The sequence below is a fragment of the Nerophis ophidion genome, linkage group LG11 (genome assembly GCF_033978795.1).
Source record: "Nerophis ophidion isolate RoL-2023_Sa linkage group LG11, RoL_Noph_v1.0, whole genome shotgun sequence".
Taxonomy (NCBI): Eukaryota; Metazoa; Chordata; class Actinopteri; order Syngnathiformes; family Syngnathidae; genus Nerophis; species Nerophis ophidion.
In genome coordinates, this window is record NC_084621.1 from 50,308,239 (window position 1) to 50,327,835 (window position 19,597).

General features: G+C 38.2%; 1 protein-coding gene across 3 annotated transcripts in view; it reads left to right on the top strand.

The window, feature by feature from the left end:
- LOC133562220 (A disintegrin and metalloproteinase with thrombospondin motifs 16) overlaps positions 1–19,597 on the top strand; it is a 166,862-nt gene that overhangs the window by 60,077 nt on the left and 87,188 nt on the right. For 2 of the 3 annotated variants that reach the window (XM_061916195.1, XM_061916194.1), the window contains 2 exons: positions 13,485–13,902; positions 15,262–15,464. In XM_061916195.1, the coding sequence (XP_061772179.1) occupies positions 13,485–13,902; positions 15,262–15,464 (621 nt within the window). The remainder of the gene's footprint in view (positions 1–13,484; positions 13,903–15,261; positions 15,465–19,597) is intronic. The other variant, XM_061916196.1, reaches the window with a different exon arrangement.

Consider the following 19,597-nt stretch of genomic DNA (forward strand, 5'->3'; position numbering starts at 1 on the left):
TTACAATCCCCAAAGAGGTTAGTTTAAGTTGATGATTACTTCGATGTGTGGAAATCTTTATTTATAATTGAATCACTTGTTTATTTTTCAACAAATTTTTTGTTATTTGTATATCTTTTTTTCAAAATAGTTCAAGAAAGAACACTACAAATGAGCAATATTTTGCACTGTTATACAATTCAATAAATCAGAAACTGATGACATAGTGCTGTAATTTACTTCTTTATCGCTTTTTTTCAACCAAAAATGCTTTGCTCTGATTAGGGGGTACTTGAATTTAAAAAATGTTTCCAGGGGGTACATTACTGAAAAAAGGTTGAGAACCACTGGTCTATGGTGTGAACCTGTTCAGCAGCTGACACGAGTATCTAATATCAATCATGTTATACGTCTATAACGGAAACCACTAATCACACGACCACTTATGACATGTTGGCGGAAAAGTTGAAAGATGCAGGCATTTTTGAATCTATACCTTAAACCAGGTCTAGTCAACCAGAGGCTCTGGGGGCCAAGTCCATCACAGGAATGACACCACTCCGGCCACCAAGTTCAGTTCAAAATTTAAGAGAAAAAACATTTTTGCAGGAAACAAAAAAATGCTCCTGTTGCATACCGGAACTCTGACGACTGTAAACACATTGGCAGATCTTTACATTGACAAATAACCTTGCTAGTAAACATAGAACCCTGTGGTCCCAACTTGTGTTTTAAATAACTTAGGTGTTCCTCAAGGCACCTCATTAAGTCCTCGTCTCTTTAGCAGTTACAATTTGTTTTATTTTACTGTTTTAATTGATTTTACCCTTTAAAATTGTTTTTAATCATATTTGTTTTTATATTGTTTTTTTTTATATTGGTTTTATATTTATTTATTTTTTGTTTTTATTCAGTCATTGGTGGAGCATAATATTGTTTTTTTAATATTGTTTTTAACATGGCTGTGCAGCACTTTGGAAACGTTATTGTTGTTTAAATGTGCTATATAAATAAAGTGGATTGGATTGGATTGGATTTAACAACAGTAAGGCGATGCTGTTGCTTGTTTACTTTAAATGCAGTCAGAAGTCATGTGTTCAATTTCTTTAGTTTTACTAGTAGTATTTCTTAAGGTTCAATTTTAAGTCCTCTCTTTTTAATTATTTGGGCTATTTCACTGGTGGCCAGCAAGTTCAGTTAAAAAATGTAGGCAAGACTCACATTTTTGCAGAACGTCCTTAAAAACAGCAGAGTACTCCTGTAACTCTGAAGAAATAAATAGACCAAAATCAAATGTCTACCGTACGGGAAGCTGGTTCTCCGGAATATACACAAGAAGACAAATAGCAAAGGGAGAAGTCTGGTCCCACGGTCCTCAGCTTTCTGAATTTATGGCGCCCCAAAACAATTTCGTTGAATATCCCTGTCTTGTGTAATTGGCTAAAACTTGAAGTGGGTAAAGAGAGGTAAGAGACATGGACATTGTCTTTTTTATACATTTGAACAAAATACTGTATAAGTGCGTGTCTGTGACTTCTGAGTATGATCTGAGCAAGTGTTCCCCACATGGTAACTTTCATTTAGGTCTGAGCTGCTGACAAAGTTCATGCATTGCTGTGGTTTTATTTCATTATTTACTTTGCTCTTTGGTGTCTTTTAATAATCCGAGTCGTATATTTAGTTTTTTTAGTTTTATATTTCAACAGAAAGTGAGTCAATAATCGATAAAGAAAGGATGCATGCAGTGGAAGATTAATGTGGCGCAGTATGTGAGATCACAGCGGCCTCCACATTGGCTTTTTATTTTCAGATGATAATTTACTTGCCTGAAACAACATCCTCTGATGGGTTGACAACCTGGAAAGATGAAAGGAAGATAGTAAATAGTGCTTATAGTGGGATAATTAAGTTAAAGTACCAATGATTGTCACAAACACACGCTGGGTGTGGCGAAATGTGTCCTCTGCATTTGACCCATCCCCTTGTTCACACCCTGGGAGGTGAGGGGAGCAGTGGGCAGCAGCAGTGCCGCGCCCGAGAATCATTTGTGGTTATTTAACCCCCAATTCTAACCCTTGATGCTGAGTGCCAAGAAGAGAGGTAGTGGGTCCCATTTTTATAGTCTTTGGTATGTTCTAACCTAATATTTATTGACCCCAAAATTTACATGAAAAATCCAGAATCACCAAGTTGTTTATGATTCCTTCGTACAGCGCAATACTATTCTGTGCCAAAAGATAAAGGCTAGGTGTCTTCCACAAATCACTTGTGTTTTCCTCTTGTAAAAGGACGGGTGTGTTTCTTGCTGCAGGGCTCATATTGGTCGTAATGACGGAATGGTACGTGCTCTTTCCCTGTCAAGGATTCCCAGGAATATTTAAAATGAGCCTTATGAAGCGAGTGATACAGATTTGAAAATAAGAGGACAGACTGCTGCTGTCAATTTGCGAAACATGCACAATTAATCAAATGTTCTTAAAGTCAGTGGGAAACATTTGTTGATGGGTCTCCAAGTGGTCTAATGTGTTTTCAGGGGTGAGCCAACTATGGTGTATTGCACTGACATAAGCACAAAGCACTGTTAAAATGCATTAACTTTAATATTGTCAACTTTTATTATTGTTAATTTGTACCAGTTGTTCTGCTGAAGATATCTGTATGAATTATGTTCAAACAACTGTGGCACTTTCACTACCAGTTAAGCATGTTTTTGATGTATAGGGTATCACAAAAGAGGACTACACACGCGGTCAGGTGCACATTTTAACACAATGAATACTTCCTTACTAAGTTCCGTTTTTTAGCAACCCTCCCACCCCTTCCTGTTGCTGCTTGTCTGGATGTGTCTGACTCCATAGAGTCCAGCTGTTTGTGCCCTCCCAAGTAGTGTTTCAGCATTTTATGACTGCTATTTGCACCTCGTAGAGCGCAGTGTGTAATCTGATGACTTTGCTATTTAAGAAAGGCAATGGAGTGACCTAATCTCTTAACATAGGGCCTTGGCTTGAGAAGGAGTGGATGCATGTTCTTTGTAAAAGACAGTGCTTAAACATAGTCTCAACATAGTAGAACGTCAGAGCAAAGTCCCTAGAAAAATACAATTGGTACTTACAATTTGCAGTTGTTTGCCAACTCGCTAACTTCCAAAAAAATAGATTTGTGGTGGTTGTTGACAAAAGAATCCCCAGCAATACACTGTATGATGCAGGGGTGTGGATTTGAATTGACATCAGTGACTCGGGACTGGACTCTGACTTTTTGTTTGATGGCGGTAAAATTATTTACCATGAATTCAGTATTTGCTCTTTCTACTATACATACTTGTGTTGACATTTTTGACATGAATCGTATTCACGCAACAGAAAACTATGGTGGCCGATAACACAACAACACAGCACCTTTAAGCCACAGCTGTATTAATGCCGCATGTAGGCTGTTGAGGCAATCTCCAAATGCAGAGAAGGCAAGCAAAAAGCAGGCGGGAGGTCTCTTTATTAGGTAGAATGCAGAACAAAGTAACAGGTCTAGCAGGAACTCAGAAGACGATAGAACATTTTGTCATATAGAAGATTATGAACCAGCATTGAAAGATGGAACGCTACAGGAACCTTTAAAGGAACTTTCTTATTTACTCGAGTAAAAAAAAATCCCCCTATGTTTCCCACAAAAACTACCAAGGTAGATCCATTGTTTGGGTATTACCATTACAACAAACTTGACAACGGCGCGAAAGAAGAATTAAAGGAACATTCGACTTGCAGGAACTTTTGCGTGGAATCTTTGTGCTAAAAACGCTGATCAGTGGAAATATCTTCCGTTGTTTTTACTTAGCCGTAGTCTTTAAATTATATGCATTTTATTGTTTATTATATTTTACAAACTTCATTTCAATAGGCAAAGCTACGAAAGGTGAACAGAAGTTTTTAAACATATTTATAGTGCAGTATGTCTATGAAGGTTCTCATTCATCCAGGTCATTGTTATCTCAGAGCATTTAATCGATCGCAACTGGACTGTTTGGTTTGTCTTATAAGCAGAGGTGGGTAGTAACGCGCTACATTTACTCCGTCACATTTACTTGAGTAACTTTTGGGATAAATTGTACTTCTACGAGTAGTTTTTATGCAACATACTTTTACTTGAGTATATTTATAGAGAAGAAACACTACTTTTACTCCGCTCCATTTATCTACATTCGGCTCGCTACTCGCTACTTTTGTTTATAGATCTGTTAATGTTTGTTTTGGTTTATGACAGAACTGCAACATAGGATACGCATGCCTGCGTTTCACCAATCACATGCAGTCACTGGTGATGTTGGACCAATCAAACAGTCAGGCGGTCACATGACCCGACTTAAACAAGTTTAAAAACTTATTCGGGTGTTACCATTTAGTGGTCAATTCTACGGATTGTGTACTGTACTGAGCAATCTACTAATAAAAGCGCACAGTTCCTGTCTTCACAATAAAAGCGCCGCTCCTGCGCTAACAAAATAAGAGTCCGAAAGCCAGTGCAAACAAGCTAGCAAGCTACGAAGTTTGCCGCCAATGTATTTATTGCAAAGTGTATAAAAACGAATATGGAAACTGGACAAATAAGATTCCAAAAACCAACAACTTTCATGTGGTATTGGACAGAAAAGAGGAACTTTTTTTCTCCTCCATTTGAAAACGTGGACGTTATCAGCAATACTGTCTCATTCCAAACAATGCTAGTCATCAGAATCAGGTAATACACCAACTTATATAATTGTCTTCATGAAAGATAGGAATCTATGTGTTAAACATGCATATATATTCATTAAAACACATCTAACATCCATCCATCCATTTTCTACCGCTTATTCCCTTTTGGGGTCGCGCGGGGCGCTGGCGCCTATCTCAGCTACAATCGGGCGGAAGACGGGGTACACCCTGGACAAGTCGCCACCTCATCGCAGGGCCAGAGGAAGCCGGCGTGCCCGGAGGGAACCCACGCATTCAGGGGGAGAACATGCAAACTCCACACAGAAAGATCCCGTGCCTGGATTTGAACCCAGGACTGCAGGACCTTCGTATTGTGAGGCAGACGCACTAACCCCTCTTCCACCGTGAAGCCCACCATAACTATCTAACATGTCAACAAAAACGGCAAAATAAATAAATATAAATTATATACTGTGTATATATATATATATATCATTTATATATATATATATATAATATATATATATATATATATATATATATATATATATATATATATATATATATATATATATATATATATATATATATATATATATATATATATATGATATGTGTGTGTATGTATATGTATATATGAGGTAGATCACCTCGACTTGGTACGGAATATGTACTGTACTGTGCAATCTACTAATACAATTTTCAATCAATCAATGCCTACTGAGCCTATGGTGCTGTTAAGTTATTGTGGCTCAATGTGCCTTAATTTTTTTTTATTTTAATATACTATTATTTAATATATATTTTTGTTTTATTTGCTTAAGAGATATTCCTGCCTCTGAATTTGCTCATTACTATTTTTAAGTTTTTGTGCATTATTTGTTGCCGTGATAATTAAACGAACAGGTTACTCATCAGTTACTCAGTACTTGAGTAGTTTTTTCACAACATACTTTTTACTTTTACTCAAGTAAATATTTGAGTGACTACTCCTTACTTTTACTTGAGTAATAAATCTCTAAAGTAACAGTACCCTTACTTGAGTACAATTTCTGGCTACTCTACCCACCTCTGCTTATAAGACGTGTTGCCGCACATCTGAGTAGGCTTCATCAGTTCTTGCTCATTGACTTAAATTAGTCAGGTTTAGTCGAATGTAAATTCAATCTGCCAATGAGTGGTCCACTCATAAAATCCAATAAATAACCATCCAAAGAGTACCAACAATACTCCATTTACATTTTCGTGACTTGAGTATTACCCAAGTATTAGTGATATTGCTCTGATAAGTGCTAATGCAGACGTACTATTAATAGCGGCGCCTTGATCACTCCAATGTATCCCCTTGTTTCCATCGAGTGTTTCCTCTCTTCCCTGCTCCCTGGAAGTTTTTTGTTGTTTATAAACCCCGCATCTCACCTGAAAAGTACATGCTGATTATAATCCAACAAGTTGGTATACTTTGGCAGCCATTTAGAACCCGGAATTGGCGAGAACGACACAAAAAGACACCTGGTCAAAGTAAAATGTGAGCTATTAATGGAAAAAATATTTGATGTTAAAAGGTTCCAAAAAAACATTGATAAAAGCTTATTCCCAGGTTAAAGGAGAGTGTGGGAGTACTTCATGTTGTGTATAATTGTCATTTACATGCGCATCCATGCATAATTGCTAAAGTTGTGTTTTTATTGTTGACATATATGCTGTTTTTTGTAACAACACATAATATAAATAGTTCTTGAGTGTAAATATTTTACTTTCCTGTTTTTGCGCCATAATATTTATTTCAAACCATCAGTCTTGTGTCTAGTCATTCATAAATCAGTTCCTTTGCAATGATTATAAGATGAAAGCATGAACAATGACACATGTTCCTATGAGCAAACAGTGCATGGGGAATCTGTGGTGGGCTCTTTTATTTCTGAGGCTGAGGTTGCCGAGGTACAAACTGTAGTTAAAAAGCTCATTGGTGGCAAGGCCCCGGGGGTGGATGAGATCCGCTCAGAGTTTCTTAAGGATCTGGATGCTGTGGGCTGTCCTGGTTGACAAGACTCTGCAATATATGTTTTTTCTTCTCGTGTCTCTCACCTTGGCTCCAACTCCACTGTCTCAACCCGGCTGCTGCTAATAAAGGCAACAGGTGATTAGTTAAAAAAGCCCACCTGGGCCATCTACTCACCTTTCGCTGTCTTCGAGGCCGGTCCTTGCACACCCCGTTTCGCTGCAGGCCCGCAGGCCACGCCCCTCTCCACAAACCTCCATCGCGCCCACTTCGTGTGGGAGCGGGAGAGGAAGTCAGCCATGGCCATTTGCGCCCCCGGTCTGTGGATAACTCTGATATTTTAGGGTTGTAAGTGATCCGCGCGTTGGCATCCTTCATGCGGTGGAGCCACTGGAATGATCGCCCCAGGAGGTAGTACCGAAGGGCACTGACCGCCCACCGGTTGGCAAGGAACTCCCTCTCAACGGTGCTGTACCCTGTACCAGCCAACGTGTTAACTGGTCGCCGTCACGGCCGCAAAAACCTGCGCCAATGCTGCCAGGGGGTCCGACTTCATCATCTTTGACCAGGTTCGTTTGGGTGCCAAAATGTGAACGTTTCCCTCTGTTGTTTGTTCTCCTGGCCGACAGATCTTCGGGAAACCGGTAGATCATTTGAATCAAGTCTTTTAATTCTATTGCAGCGATTGCTTTCCAGCAATAAATGTTTTTTCTTCTCAGTCTCGCAACAGGTGATTAGATAACAAGTCCCACCTGGGCCATCTACTCACCTGTCGCTGTCTTCGGGGCTGTTCATTGCACGCCCCGTTCCGCAGCAGGCCCACAGGCCACGCCCCCTTCCACAATTAAATTTTGGAATAGGGTTGTAACATAACATGTGGAAAAAGTGAGGGATTGTGAGTACTGTAGTACTCCAAACTCATCCATCTTAACGTGGATTTATTTTGCAAAACTAACTTTTCCTACCTAATGGTACCTGCCTGTGCGTATTTGCGATTCCGATAACTCCAGAAAATTTGAAATTAAACGGTGGAGGATTGCAAAAATATTCATAAAAACCATCTCGTCTTCCTTCCTGTTTCCTCCAAACAAGCCAATTCGAATTTGCCCTTCCCTGTGATTAAGCCGATATCTCCATGTATGGTAGAAATTTGAAGTCCGACGTTGTGGTCAATAAGCTCTTTTTTTTCTCTATCCTCTTGTTGTGGGGAAGATTGACATGCTAAGTAACATAGAGTTTCAAATGTATATATGTCAGCAGAATTGCTATGGAAGCGCTAAAAATAACAAACATAGCTGGCAGGGAGAAGACACTGTTGAAGTGGAGGCACGTAAATAAGAAGTTGGTCTGTAAAACATAATCCCTGCAATATTTTGATCAAAAGACCGCAATTACATATTATGTGGACAACAAGAAAGTGTTTTAAATGTTTGTTTTTTTCTCACTGAATCTGGGTTCGGAATGGATTTGTCTTTGTTGCCATTTGACTGCTCTTGGTTTCAATCAAGGGTGATGGGTCAAATGCAGAGAATAATTTCGCCACACCTAGTGTGTGTGTGACAATCATTGGAACTTTAACATGATTGACACTAAAACAACTATTGTTGCATTTTGTTCTTCTTAAAGGGCCTCGAAGTTTGTAATCATCTGGTAAAGTACCAGGCCTGACAGTAAATATGTTTGTAAATATATTTCTTTGTCGTCATTATCTTTTGTCTGTCAAACACGTCTACTGTAGACTGGCAAATGATAATCATTATCTGACATGGAAATACTCAGAAACATGTAACTACTCTCCCATCATCTTATGGCACCCAAAGTATGGTGTAAAGGTCCTTGTAAGGTCTTTACTCTTGACAAACATGCATGCCTTATCGATGCACATTTTTTAGCATTTTATCCACTGTATGTACGAGGAATGATATGTGACTGCTTGTATTTTCAGCCGACACAAAAAAGGACAAGACCTCAAACAAGTTACTGAATCAGATGCAGGCTACACAATATTATTTTATTTTTCAATTATTTCCATATGTCCACAGACAGACGCTGACAGTCAATGTTCATTAAATGAGAGAAGTCAGTATCCAAAAATAGCAAAACCCTTGCATGACTGACATATGACATCTTCAAACACTTGTGTATATCCACACATAGTAACATGCATACTATGCATACTAAGGTTTCTGCTGACCTGCAAACCCAGACATGCATGCTGTACGTACACACTGTAGGTCAGATGACAACTTTTTTTGCTGCTACTATGGAAGGCTGTTACTCTTTTGATAAAGAATTCACACTTCACCCATAGATCAAGTTGGTAAAATCAGCTTCCATCCAAGTATAAGTTTCGAAAAACACACTGATGGAATTTCTTCATGTTACTTGATACGAAGTATCCCCAAAAACATGATATACTACTTACTTTTTTTCAATCAGTGAGCATTTTTGTGTGATGTTATTTAAAGCAACTGAAGTCAACTTCGAACATATTACAGTTTAAGGATATGTACCACGCATCCTCCCATCAGTCTCTTTTTATCTGACAACCTTATTCCGATTTTGAGATACGGTCTGACCCTGAGCAGCAAAACAGATGTTGAACATGAAGAAACACAGCCAGTAATTGGGGCGCGCCAAGTTGAATCTTGACTAATTGCCGCCAGACAGATAGGGAGGTTAGAGGAATGGCTGGAGAAAGTTGGTATGTTTGTGGGGAATATATGACTGTTGGCCTTTAGGCTACTTTCCAGGCCTGGTTGGAGATGTAGGACACTTGTGTTCTAAGAAGTCATAAATAAAGGATCATTAAGATTGTGATATTCTTATGTCTTCACTGTACATCAGGCGTGTCGATAATGGGGCCATTCTCTGCCTACCGTTTATTTCATAATGCCCTTCAACAGAATTAATTGATAATTGATAGGTTATGTTAGGATCAGGGTTTACATTATGCTGCCGACTCCAATCACCCATGAATGAGATCGTTCCATACCAATACCAATCAAATATATTAACTGTATATTTTTAAATGTATTCACAGTGAGTGGTATTGACAGTATAACAATATCAACAAATGATTCAAACAAGTTCCTGATAATCTATTTTTTCATACAAATTTTCGAGCCAAACAAAGTCAATAGTACACTATCACTAAACAAAAGCAAAAACTATCAATCAATCAATCAATCAATGTTTATTTATATAGCCCCAAATCACAAATGTCTCAAAGGACTGCACAAATCATTACGACTACAACATCCTCGGAAGAACCCACAAAAGGGCAAGGAAAACTCACACCCAGTGGGGAGGGAGAATTCACATCCAGTGGGACGCCAGTGACAATGCTGACTATGAGAAACCTTGGAGAGGACCTCAGATGTGGGCCCACACTACCATCGACTACTCATTTAAATCCATGGGGTTTTGCCCTCAGAGGTCATCATGCGTACAGGGACTTATTCCCTGAATTCATAAACATGGACAGAAACAAAAAAAACGGATTTTGAGAAGATACAATTATAATTCTAAATCACTCGATTATCGATTATATCATGGGTGTCAAACTCTGGCCGTGTAATTTAATTTGGCCCTTGAGGCAATAATAAATTGATATTAGAGCTGGCCCGCCAGTATTATACAGTGGCGGTGCCGCTGTATCACCGCATTCAACGCTAAATCTCATACTTGCCAACCCTTTCTCCCAGATTTCCACCCGGACAACAATATTGGGGGGGTCCCTTAAAGGTACTGCTTTTAGCATCCTCTACAACCTGTCTTCACGTCCGCTTTTCCTCCATACAAACAGCGTGCCGGCCCAGTCACGTAATATATGCGGCTTTTACACACACACAAGTGAATGCAACGCATACTTGGTCAACAGCCATACAGGTCACACTGAGGGTGGCCGTATAAACAACTTTAACACTGTTACACCACACTGTGATCCCACACCAAACAAGAATGACAAACACATTTCGGGAGAACATCCGCACCGTAACACAACAGAACAAATACCCAGAACCCCTTGCAGCACTAACTCTTCCAGGACGCTACGATATACACCCCCGCTACCAACAAAACTCAATTTTGCATGTCACTATAAAGTTATATAAGCCTTGCTTGTTCAATATTCAATGCAAAACTTGTTTGGGTCCCTATTGAAAGGTTAAGTTGTTCAACTTTGGCCCGCGGCCTAGTTCATTTTAGAATTTTGGCCCACTCTGTATTTGAGTTTGACACCCCTCGATTATATACTACTTTTGGTCTCGACACCACCAATTTATGGATTAATCCGCCCTTACCTCACGTGTTGTCAACTTCTGAATGTTGCTATATTATCCTCTCCGAAGAATTTATCTACTTGCCAATTTTCTGTTAATATCCAATGGCTTTTTACTGTAACACGGTTCCATTTACACTTTTTACACTTTACTAAGCATTTAGTTCTTGGTGTTGGTAAAAGGGGAACTGCACTTTTTTTTTTGCAATTTTGCCTATCGTTCACAATCATTATGAAAGATGGATGTTATAAATTATAAATATTGAATAAATGCGACCTAAATTCTGCTCACAATGGAGCATATGGGAGCTGTTCAATTCTGATTATAAAGCCCTTGAAAAAAAAATCCAAACACCTCCTTTGAGGTTTTATATACATGATATAAATATATACAGTATGTAATGTAGCAACGGGCACAGTTATAATAACATTTACTGTTGATTTATTTTGATAATTTTGAGCAAAAAATGCCTCACTACGTTTGCGTTTTTGGTTTCCTTATCACTGATTATTTCTCACTGCAGACTTGCTGAGAGCCATCAAACATAATAGAACATCACTTACTGTACAAGGTCTGCTCGCAATAGAATGCTAATTGCTGGGACGTTCATATATTCCCATTTAGGTGAAAAATGTCTCTTAATCCTCGCAAAGAAATGGTAGGTGGAACCAAGCGTTTTTTCTAGTCGTTCTCGTCTATTCTGTGTCTAAATTGGCTGTCAAAATGTACCAACCTGTCGGGTTACATCCTCAGCCATCTACTTTACAGGCGACAGGCAAGATTCAATAAACTTCCAAAGAGCAAGGAAACGAGGATAGAGCATAACAATCGATGATGTAAACATCACACAGTAGGGATCACAATGCTGCTATAAAACGTTTGTTTACATTACTCCTGTCCAAAGGCAAAACCTAGTAACTCACTTCTAGCTGATTTTGAGAAAACAAAGGAAAACCAATCTATCTTGATGCTGTCTTACAAAGATTTACAAAGTCATCAAACGTATAGATGTTTTCTTCAGCTTTCATTTTCTTGCCGATTGAGCCATGGATTGAATCTGCTCTCATGAACGTGTGGTGTGCCCTTTCTCCAGATATTTTATCACAATCTCGGGTGGGCCCCATTCTGCGTTTGCATATTGGCCAAGAGCCGTGTACAGCGTCCAGTTTTTATTTTGACCTCCACAGTTATCTGCCCAAAAGAGTATGCAAGGGGAAGAATCAAGAATAATACATTTAATGAAGGTGCTTGCAACGTCCTGGGCCAATCTTCCAAATATCCCCTCGTGCCATAATATCACATAATCAGGTTGACCGTCGGCCCCCATTCGTGCAAATGTCTCATTAAAGACAATAAGGCGACTGACAAAAAAGCTCCGATTGGTCCCTTGAGATACTAGGTTTTTCGCGGTTATGTGGTATTTGCTAGGTCCTGCCATGCGCGTAACAGCTTACTTACGGAACAAATTACAATATCGCATACACTAATGTAAAGCATATCACCTAGGAACTCCAAAATTGTTATCAGCTCAGTTTTGACCAAAATTGAGTTACTGGGTTTTGCCTTTGGACGGGAGATTAGTTCTTCTAATAAAAATATTAGTAATATTTGTTTAATATTCAAGTCACAAAATGTAAATGGACTATAGTTGGCGCTTTTTGGATGGTTATGTCTTGGATTTTTATGGGCGGAATAGAGGGCGTCAAATCGGCTCCGCTGTAAGCGGACTTTTATTGAGGTTTATTTGTTATTTAGAATGCATAAACAAAATCCCCCCGTCGTCATGTTTTTCATAATGATTCTAAACGATGGGCAAAATTCCCAAAAAAGTGTTGTTCCCAATTAAAGCTAGCATTTCTATTAGCATACCTGCTCCTGACTTGCTATCAGTGTGTGACGGGTTTATCTTGTTTCTCCAGTAATAATAATACTAAGAATTGGAGTTAATTTGCCACAATGGAGGTGATTATTAGATTATTGTTAATTTAGGGGAGCAGCTCTACACTGTGCATGGAGATACATAATTGGCTCCGAGCTTGTCAATAAATAGTCAGTCAGAGGTACCAGGGTTTGTGGTTGACATTAAATGGCACCAATTTACAATAGCAGTGTGCACGCTTTGAGTCTCTAGAAAAAAATGCTGTATAAATATAATAATTTATTATTTTTATTATTTTTATTAATAACAGCAATCACATACTTTTTCATGAATTAGTCCATTATTGATTGGTGGCAGATGGATCAATACACCCGTAATAATATAATGATATTATTAGAAGTTACACAAATTTTTCACCTATAACATAAAGCTAAAATGTCGCTGTTTTGTTCAAATTGCTTGGAATACATTGACCTAGGTTTTTGTATTTTAGATGCACAAACTGTATCAAAAAGACTTCCTGTATCCTTTTTCTGCATGCGACCCTCGTGTAGAACCCTGCTGTACATAGTCACCAGACACAACCTTAGGTACACTTGTTGGTTAAAGAGCCATTCATCTTAGGATAACTGGACTTTGCCTCTTTCCCCCAGACAGGTTTGATCCGCACTCAGGATGCAGACTACTTCCTGAGGCCAGTGTCCCGCGACGTTGCCCATAGAGAGAACTTCACAGCACCTCCCAGCCACCAGCCACACATCCTTTACAGGAATGACGGGAACACTCGCAAAGAGGACAGAGGCCATCACTCTCGGGTGCTTCAGAAGAGATCCCCAGATTCAGTTGCTCACAAGTCAGATCGGAACTTAACTACCAAAAGCCAAAACGACTCACAGACAAACGAAGACCTGCAGGGAAACCAGCAAAGCGAACCTCTCAGCAGTAATGACAGACATGATCAGCAGCAGGACCAACATGCCGGAAGTGATTACCATAATGGCCATTGGCAAGATGATGACTACACGCACAAAGACAGGCAGAGGCAGCACTTCTGCGGAAGAAGGAAGAAATGTATGTAAGGGAATTTTTTTCATTATATTTAGTGACAACATTTTAACACATTTTTATAGAAGTAATAGTTGCAAGAGAGTTTCTCGTATAAGAAAATAAAAAAGAAATTGGTTGATAAATGTTAAAAAAAATGTAATTACAGAAATGATCTGAAAGAGCTATGAAATCCCTGTGATAACCCATTGCTAAATATAACATAAAATTAAAGACCCGTTCGGTTTTTTTTTTTTCATATTTCAATAGTCCTTTTTGAGTTGACGAAACAATAGGTTACCTTCTCTACAACCTGTGGGAAAACAAACACTATTGCATGTGATGACCGTTTTCTGCCAAGTGCAAGTATCTCCATTTATGTTTAAATGACCTGTGGAAAGTTATGGGAACTATATAGATAAAGTTAAATATTCACTACACACCATGATTAATGTTTTTACTCCAGAAATGACCTCAATATCAGTTAACATTGGCTGTGTCATAGAAACCTGAACAGGTACCAACCACCATTAACCCGCAGAACTCCAGCTGGCGGTCTCTGGTGAAAACTCCCAGTTTGTTTTCATTCCCTCAGGGTGACATCAGTGAACACCTGTGCTGTATTTTAGCCACACAATTGGCTGCTCACCTGTCTACCGTCTACATAAGTACAAAAGTAACAACTTTCAAGCCAGACAGTGTTGGGTGATATTTGTAAAAACTAAAAATAACAAAGAGACTTTAGGGAACAAGTTGTATTTGTTTGAGGCTACAATTTGTATTAGTAAGTGAAGCAGTTGTGCTCATCAGGTGATGATAAAATGGGAAGGTTGTTCCCAGACTTATATTTAAAGCACATGTCTCTCTTGAGTATTGTTATCTTTCAAACATGTGACCTATGTCCCTTTCCACACCCGTTTAGTGTCCATTATCACATTGTAATCAAATAATGTGAAACCTCTTGTGTATTGTAGTATGCATAATGGAAGTTAAACATACACTAGAGGTTGCCAGATACAACAAAGTTATGAAGTTAATCAATGAGAGATGTCAACGAAATGAACACTAACCTTATATTTCATACACCACACAATCTAGTAAGATCCAACACAGGAGCTGTATAATTTTACAGTGTCATAAATAAGTTTAGCAACTTTTGCGCAAACACCATTCACTTATTTATCACTGCAAAGTATAACCACAATAACATAATATTCAGCAAAATTTAAAAATTACAATATATATTTATAATTGTAACGATTGTTACACTTTGATGACAAATATTTCTATTTCTTACAACTTTTTATGATTAAATCCAAATTGTTTCGTAGGAACTTCCACTTTCTTTTCTTGGCTAATGAATTTTTGTACAATGTTTTTTCCTAGACATGCCCAAACCTCCAATGGAGGATCTCTTCATGCTTCCAGATGAGTACAAGTTCATTCCCAGGAACAGGAGAGCAGTTTTTATGAAGAACCAACGTGACCAAAAGCTCAATGTGGAAACGCTGGTGGTAGTCGACAGGAAGATGATGGACAACCATGGCCATGAGAACATTACCACTTATGTTTTAACTGTGCTCAATATGGTGAGAGGAATTATTTTACAAAAATGCTTTGCTTCAATTGGAAGTGTGTTGATCACACTGTGAATAACTGCCAAGTACTCATACAGTACATAGAGTGAAATATATTTACATGTTTTTAGTTTAGTAATTGTAGTTCAAAATTCACATCAGTTATCCATCAACTTATGACAACTTTTCTAAATGGCATTAGTTTACTTGGTCAAAACAAAAGCCTTTGTGGTTTTAAATGGTGGAGATCCAAGTTGCTTGAGGTAATAGCTGGTGTCAGAGATCACGATGTTCCATGTTTTTTGTCAGCGCTCAAGCACTTGCAACTTTAAGAGATTTTCCGAGCGTGTCTCACTGATTACAGGCTGTCATCTGCCAATTTTTTTGTTTTCGAATCAAATCAAATCCAACTTTGTTTATAAAGTGCTTTTCATACATAAAATAAATACAACACAACGTGTTTTTCAGACTTAAAAACAATACCTAGATCCCCCATTATCGCACACACAAATATCAAACACAAACACACATATGCACATTTATGAACAAATGATAAAACACATTTGTGACATAAAAATAGTACTGTGTCACTAATATTGACATTTTTCGCATTTCTCTTAAACTTGTATTAAAGAGGAACTGCATTTTCTTTGGGGGGAGGCATATTTCACAATCCCTTCATGTGACAAAACAATTTTTGTCTTATTTTTTGTGCATTCTAGATAGTAAAAACATGCTAGCAAGAGGTGGCTAACAATGCAGGTAATGGAGCATTGTCCATTTGACTTATAAAGCCCTCTGAAACACATCAAAAAACCACCAACAATGCTTCATTTACATGTGGTAACCTGCATATTAAACAAGCTATAGCAGCATTGTTGCTTTCACAAAGTCTGCCATGTTTAGTAGCAGTTGGCTAGTTGTCGCTATTGTTAAAAGAAATAACGTTCATTGCTATGCACTCTGTGAAATCAATGCGACCAGAAAATGAGTTCCGGTAATGCCTAAAATGACCAAAATACTTTAAACATTACTTACTATTATGATTTTTCCTTTTACTAAAGGATATACATATTTACAGTATGTATATCAACGTTGTTGGAGGTTTGTTAGAGTGTTTTTTTTCTTTCTAGGGAAAATAGGTCAATCTCCATTACATGTATTGTTAGTGGCCTCTTGCTTGCAGTGTTTCATTATTTAGAACACAGACAAAACAGAAATATGGATGTTATTTTCTTACATAGGGGTGGTGAATGAAATTCCTGAAAAAAATGCAGTTTCTCTTTAAAGCAGGGGTCTCAAACTCAATTTACCTGGGGGCCACTGGATGCAGAGTCTGGGTGAGGCTGGGCCGCAAGAAAAGATTTCTAAACATTTTTTTTTTTAAATGTCTTTATTCTTATTGTCAACATAAAATAAAATCAAAATATAAATGAACAACATGAGGATTAAGAAATGTGAGGCAATGCAAATTAAATAATAAAAAAAAAAAAATAACGAAGTAACGATTTCAATTGGTCCAGGTTATTGGAGACTGTTATTACTGACGAACAGATTATTTCGGTGTGACTGCAGCTAGGCACGTTAGAAAACCCTCGTCTCCATGGCAACGTTTCTGTCACTTTCACTCATTTGCCGCTTTTCCCATAACGCAGGTGTAGGCAACCCAGAACATTGAAAGAGCCATGTTAGACCCAAATAAGAAAAATCGTCTCTGTCTGGAGCACATGGGAGGGGGAGGGGTGGTTTCTCTGCCTGCATCACCCAAGTGAAGTCAATGTTCGGCCCTTGAGAGCCACATGATTGGTAGATTACTTCAGCTCCACACACAACGCTGTCAAGCGCCATTCATACAAAACTCGCAGGGCGTGCTAACATTAAACTTTAATATTATGGTGGGAGCCGCAAAATAACGTCTCGCGGGCCGCGTGTCTGAGAACCCTGCTTTAAAGGTTCAAATCATTGTTTTCAATTATTTGCAGCTCAGCATCAGCTCTCATATATCCACATTCAATTTCTAAAGGGATTCTAATTTGTAGTTTGAAATTTAAAAATGATACATGTCACCATAACTCATGTTTGTTTTATAGTTTTGGGGCAAGTGGACAACCTTATGTACTTGTGACTCTAATTTGAGGTTAAGTGACTGCCATTCTCACTTATCAGAGAGAACGCATCTAAAAACATGACACTGATACCAGGGTGAGCTCATGACTGCAGAGCTCAAAGTGTCCCTCCGTCACCCTCAGCTGATCTGCAAACAAATTCCATCACGCTCATTTTGCTTCTTAATGACTGACTGACAAATCCAAAGATAATCCATCTATTTTGAAAACATGGCTCCCACGTCTATACCCAGTACCACCCAAACACAGTATGTATGGAGTTTCAGAGAAAAAAATCCCACCAGTTCCCATGGTTCTCTCTAAAAGCGTATCAATAATCCCTTCCCTCTTTTGCGAAGTTAATATCCTCTTGAGAACCAGCGTCCTCTGCAGTGGACATTTCTTCACTATTTCTTTTAACAAAGTTTCAGATTTCTGTAAAAAAAAAGTCCTGTTATGCATAACACGAGATGCTGGTTCTCAGTAGGATAAATATGTGTGATTGAAAGGGTGGACACACATGATTAGATGTACTTACATTATAAAATTAGCTTTAAAATATTGAAGACTAACATTAGCCATTAATTGATTATTTCTTATTGCGGTGAACTGAGTGAAAATGTGATTCACTGTAGCCCTTTTAGGAATTTGACAATCTATCTTTTGTTTCTGAAGATCGCAGCTTAAGGTAAATGGTTTTGCTCGCCCCTTTGACTTCAGAGTTTTTGCTTCAGTTCTGTAACAAAACACAGCCCTAAATCAGCCCTTATGTCTGGGCAGGAAAAAACCCAAACATTGGGAACATAAGGAAAGAATGAGAGTTCCACAATGAGCTAAAAACGGAGTAACAGGTGCCTGTGGTACTCAACCTGATTGAAAGACAAGGTGAGCTAGCGCACAAGATCTAGAGACCATTACGGCTTTAAATGAGGGCCACATACCTGTACACTTCAGTGGCAACATTAGGTTCCACTGTCAAATTTGCTGGGTATTCATTTGAGAAAAGGAGTATGATATCAGCCATAATACATCTTTTTTTTGTTTGGATGTGCTTTTGATTTAGCAACTGTTTGTACTTAACATCTGTTTTGCGGGCATTTCCGCTTGAACACAGATATTTTCAAAGATGCTCATTTCTACTACCCCGGTGTTTGAGAAACTCTCGATCCAAACTCATTCTCAGATTGTCAGGCACGTTTTTTCCCATCAGAAGCCTGAATAATCAACCCACCTGACTTAGTCGTATTAGAGCTTTAATTAGTACAGTGATATTTATTGGATGCACAATGACGTGTATATTATCCTTATAATCGGTACACACTTACTTTGTGTAAATGTGCCCAGGAAACATTGTAATTGTTTTTTTAATTGTGCATGCATGCACCTTCTAACACTGACATGTGATTGAAGACACAAATAAAACAATATAGCAACACCTGTAAGTGAGTAACAATAATGGTTTGTTATTAAAGTTTAATTACATTAAATAATTGTCATTTCTCATAACCAGAGGTGGGTACTGTACTCTAGTAAGAGTACTGTTACTTTATAGTGATTTGACGCAAGTAAAAGTAAAAAGTAGTCATCTTAATAATGACTTGAGTAAGAGTAAGTGTTTCATATATCTGTATGTGGAATTAAATTACGGAATGGATTAAGTAAATTAATCAAAGCAACAAACTAAAATGAACCTGTTTAAGAAACTGTTCAAAGTACAGAGAAGAAGAAACATGATAAACATTTTTAACTTACAGTAGTGATACTCTTATTCGTGTCCCTATATAAAATATAGGTTACTTCCCTGTTTTGTTTTTATTTTATTATTTATGGATTATATTGTGAACAAATTGAGAACAGGCAGTGAACAAAAGTGTTAGCAATTGCTATGTAACGGAAAAGGAGTAAGATTAAATAAGTCCTGCGATATGGCTGTTAGATCAATGAAATAGAATCAAACGTCACTGGTGCTGAGTTGGATTCGTGAAACAGAGTCTTGTTACAGTGCCCGATGGAAGAAGTCTCTGTAACGGTCTAAAAATG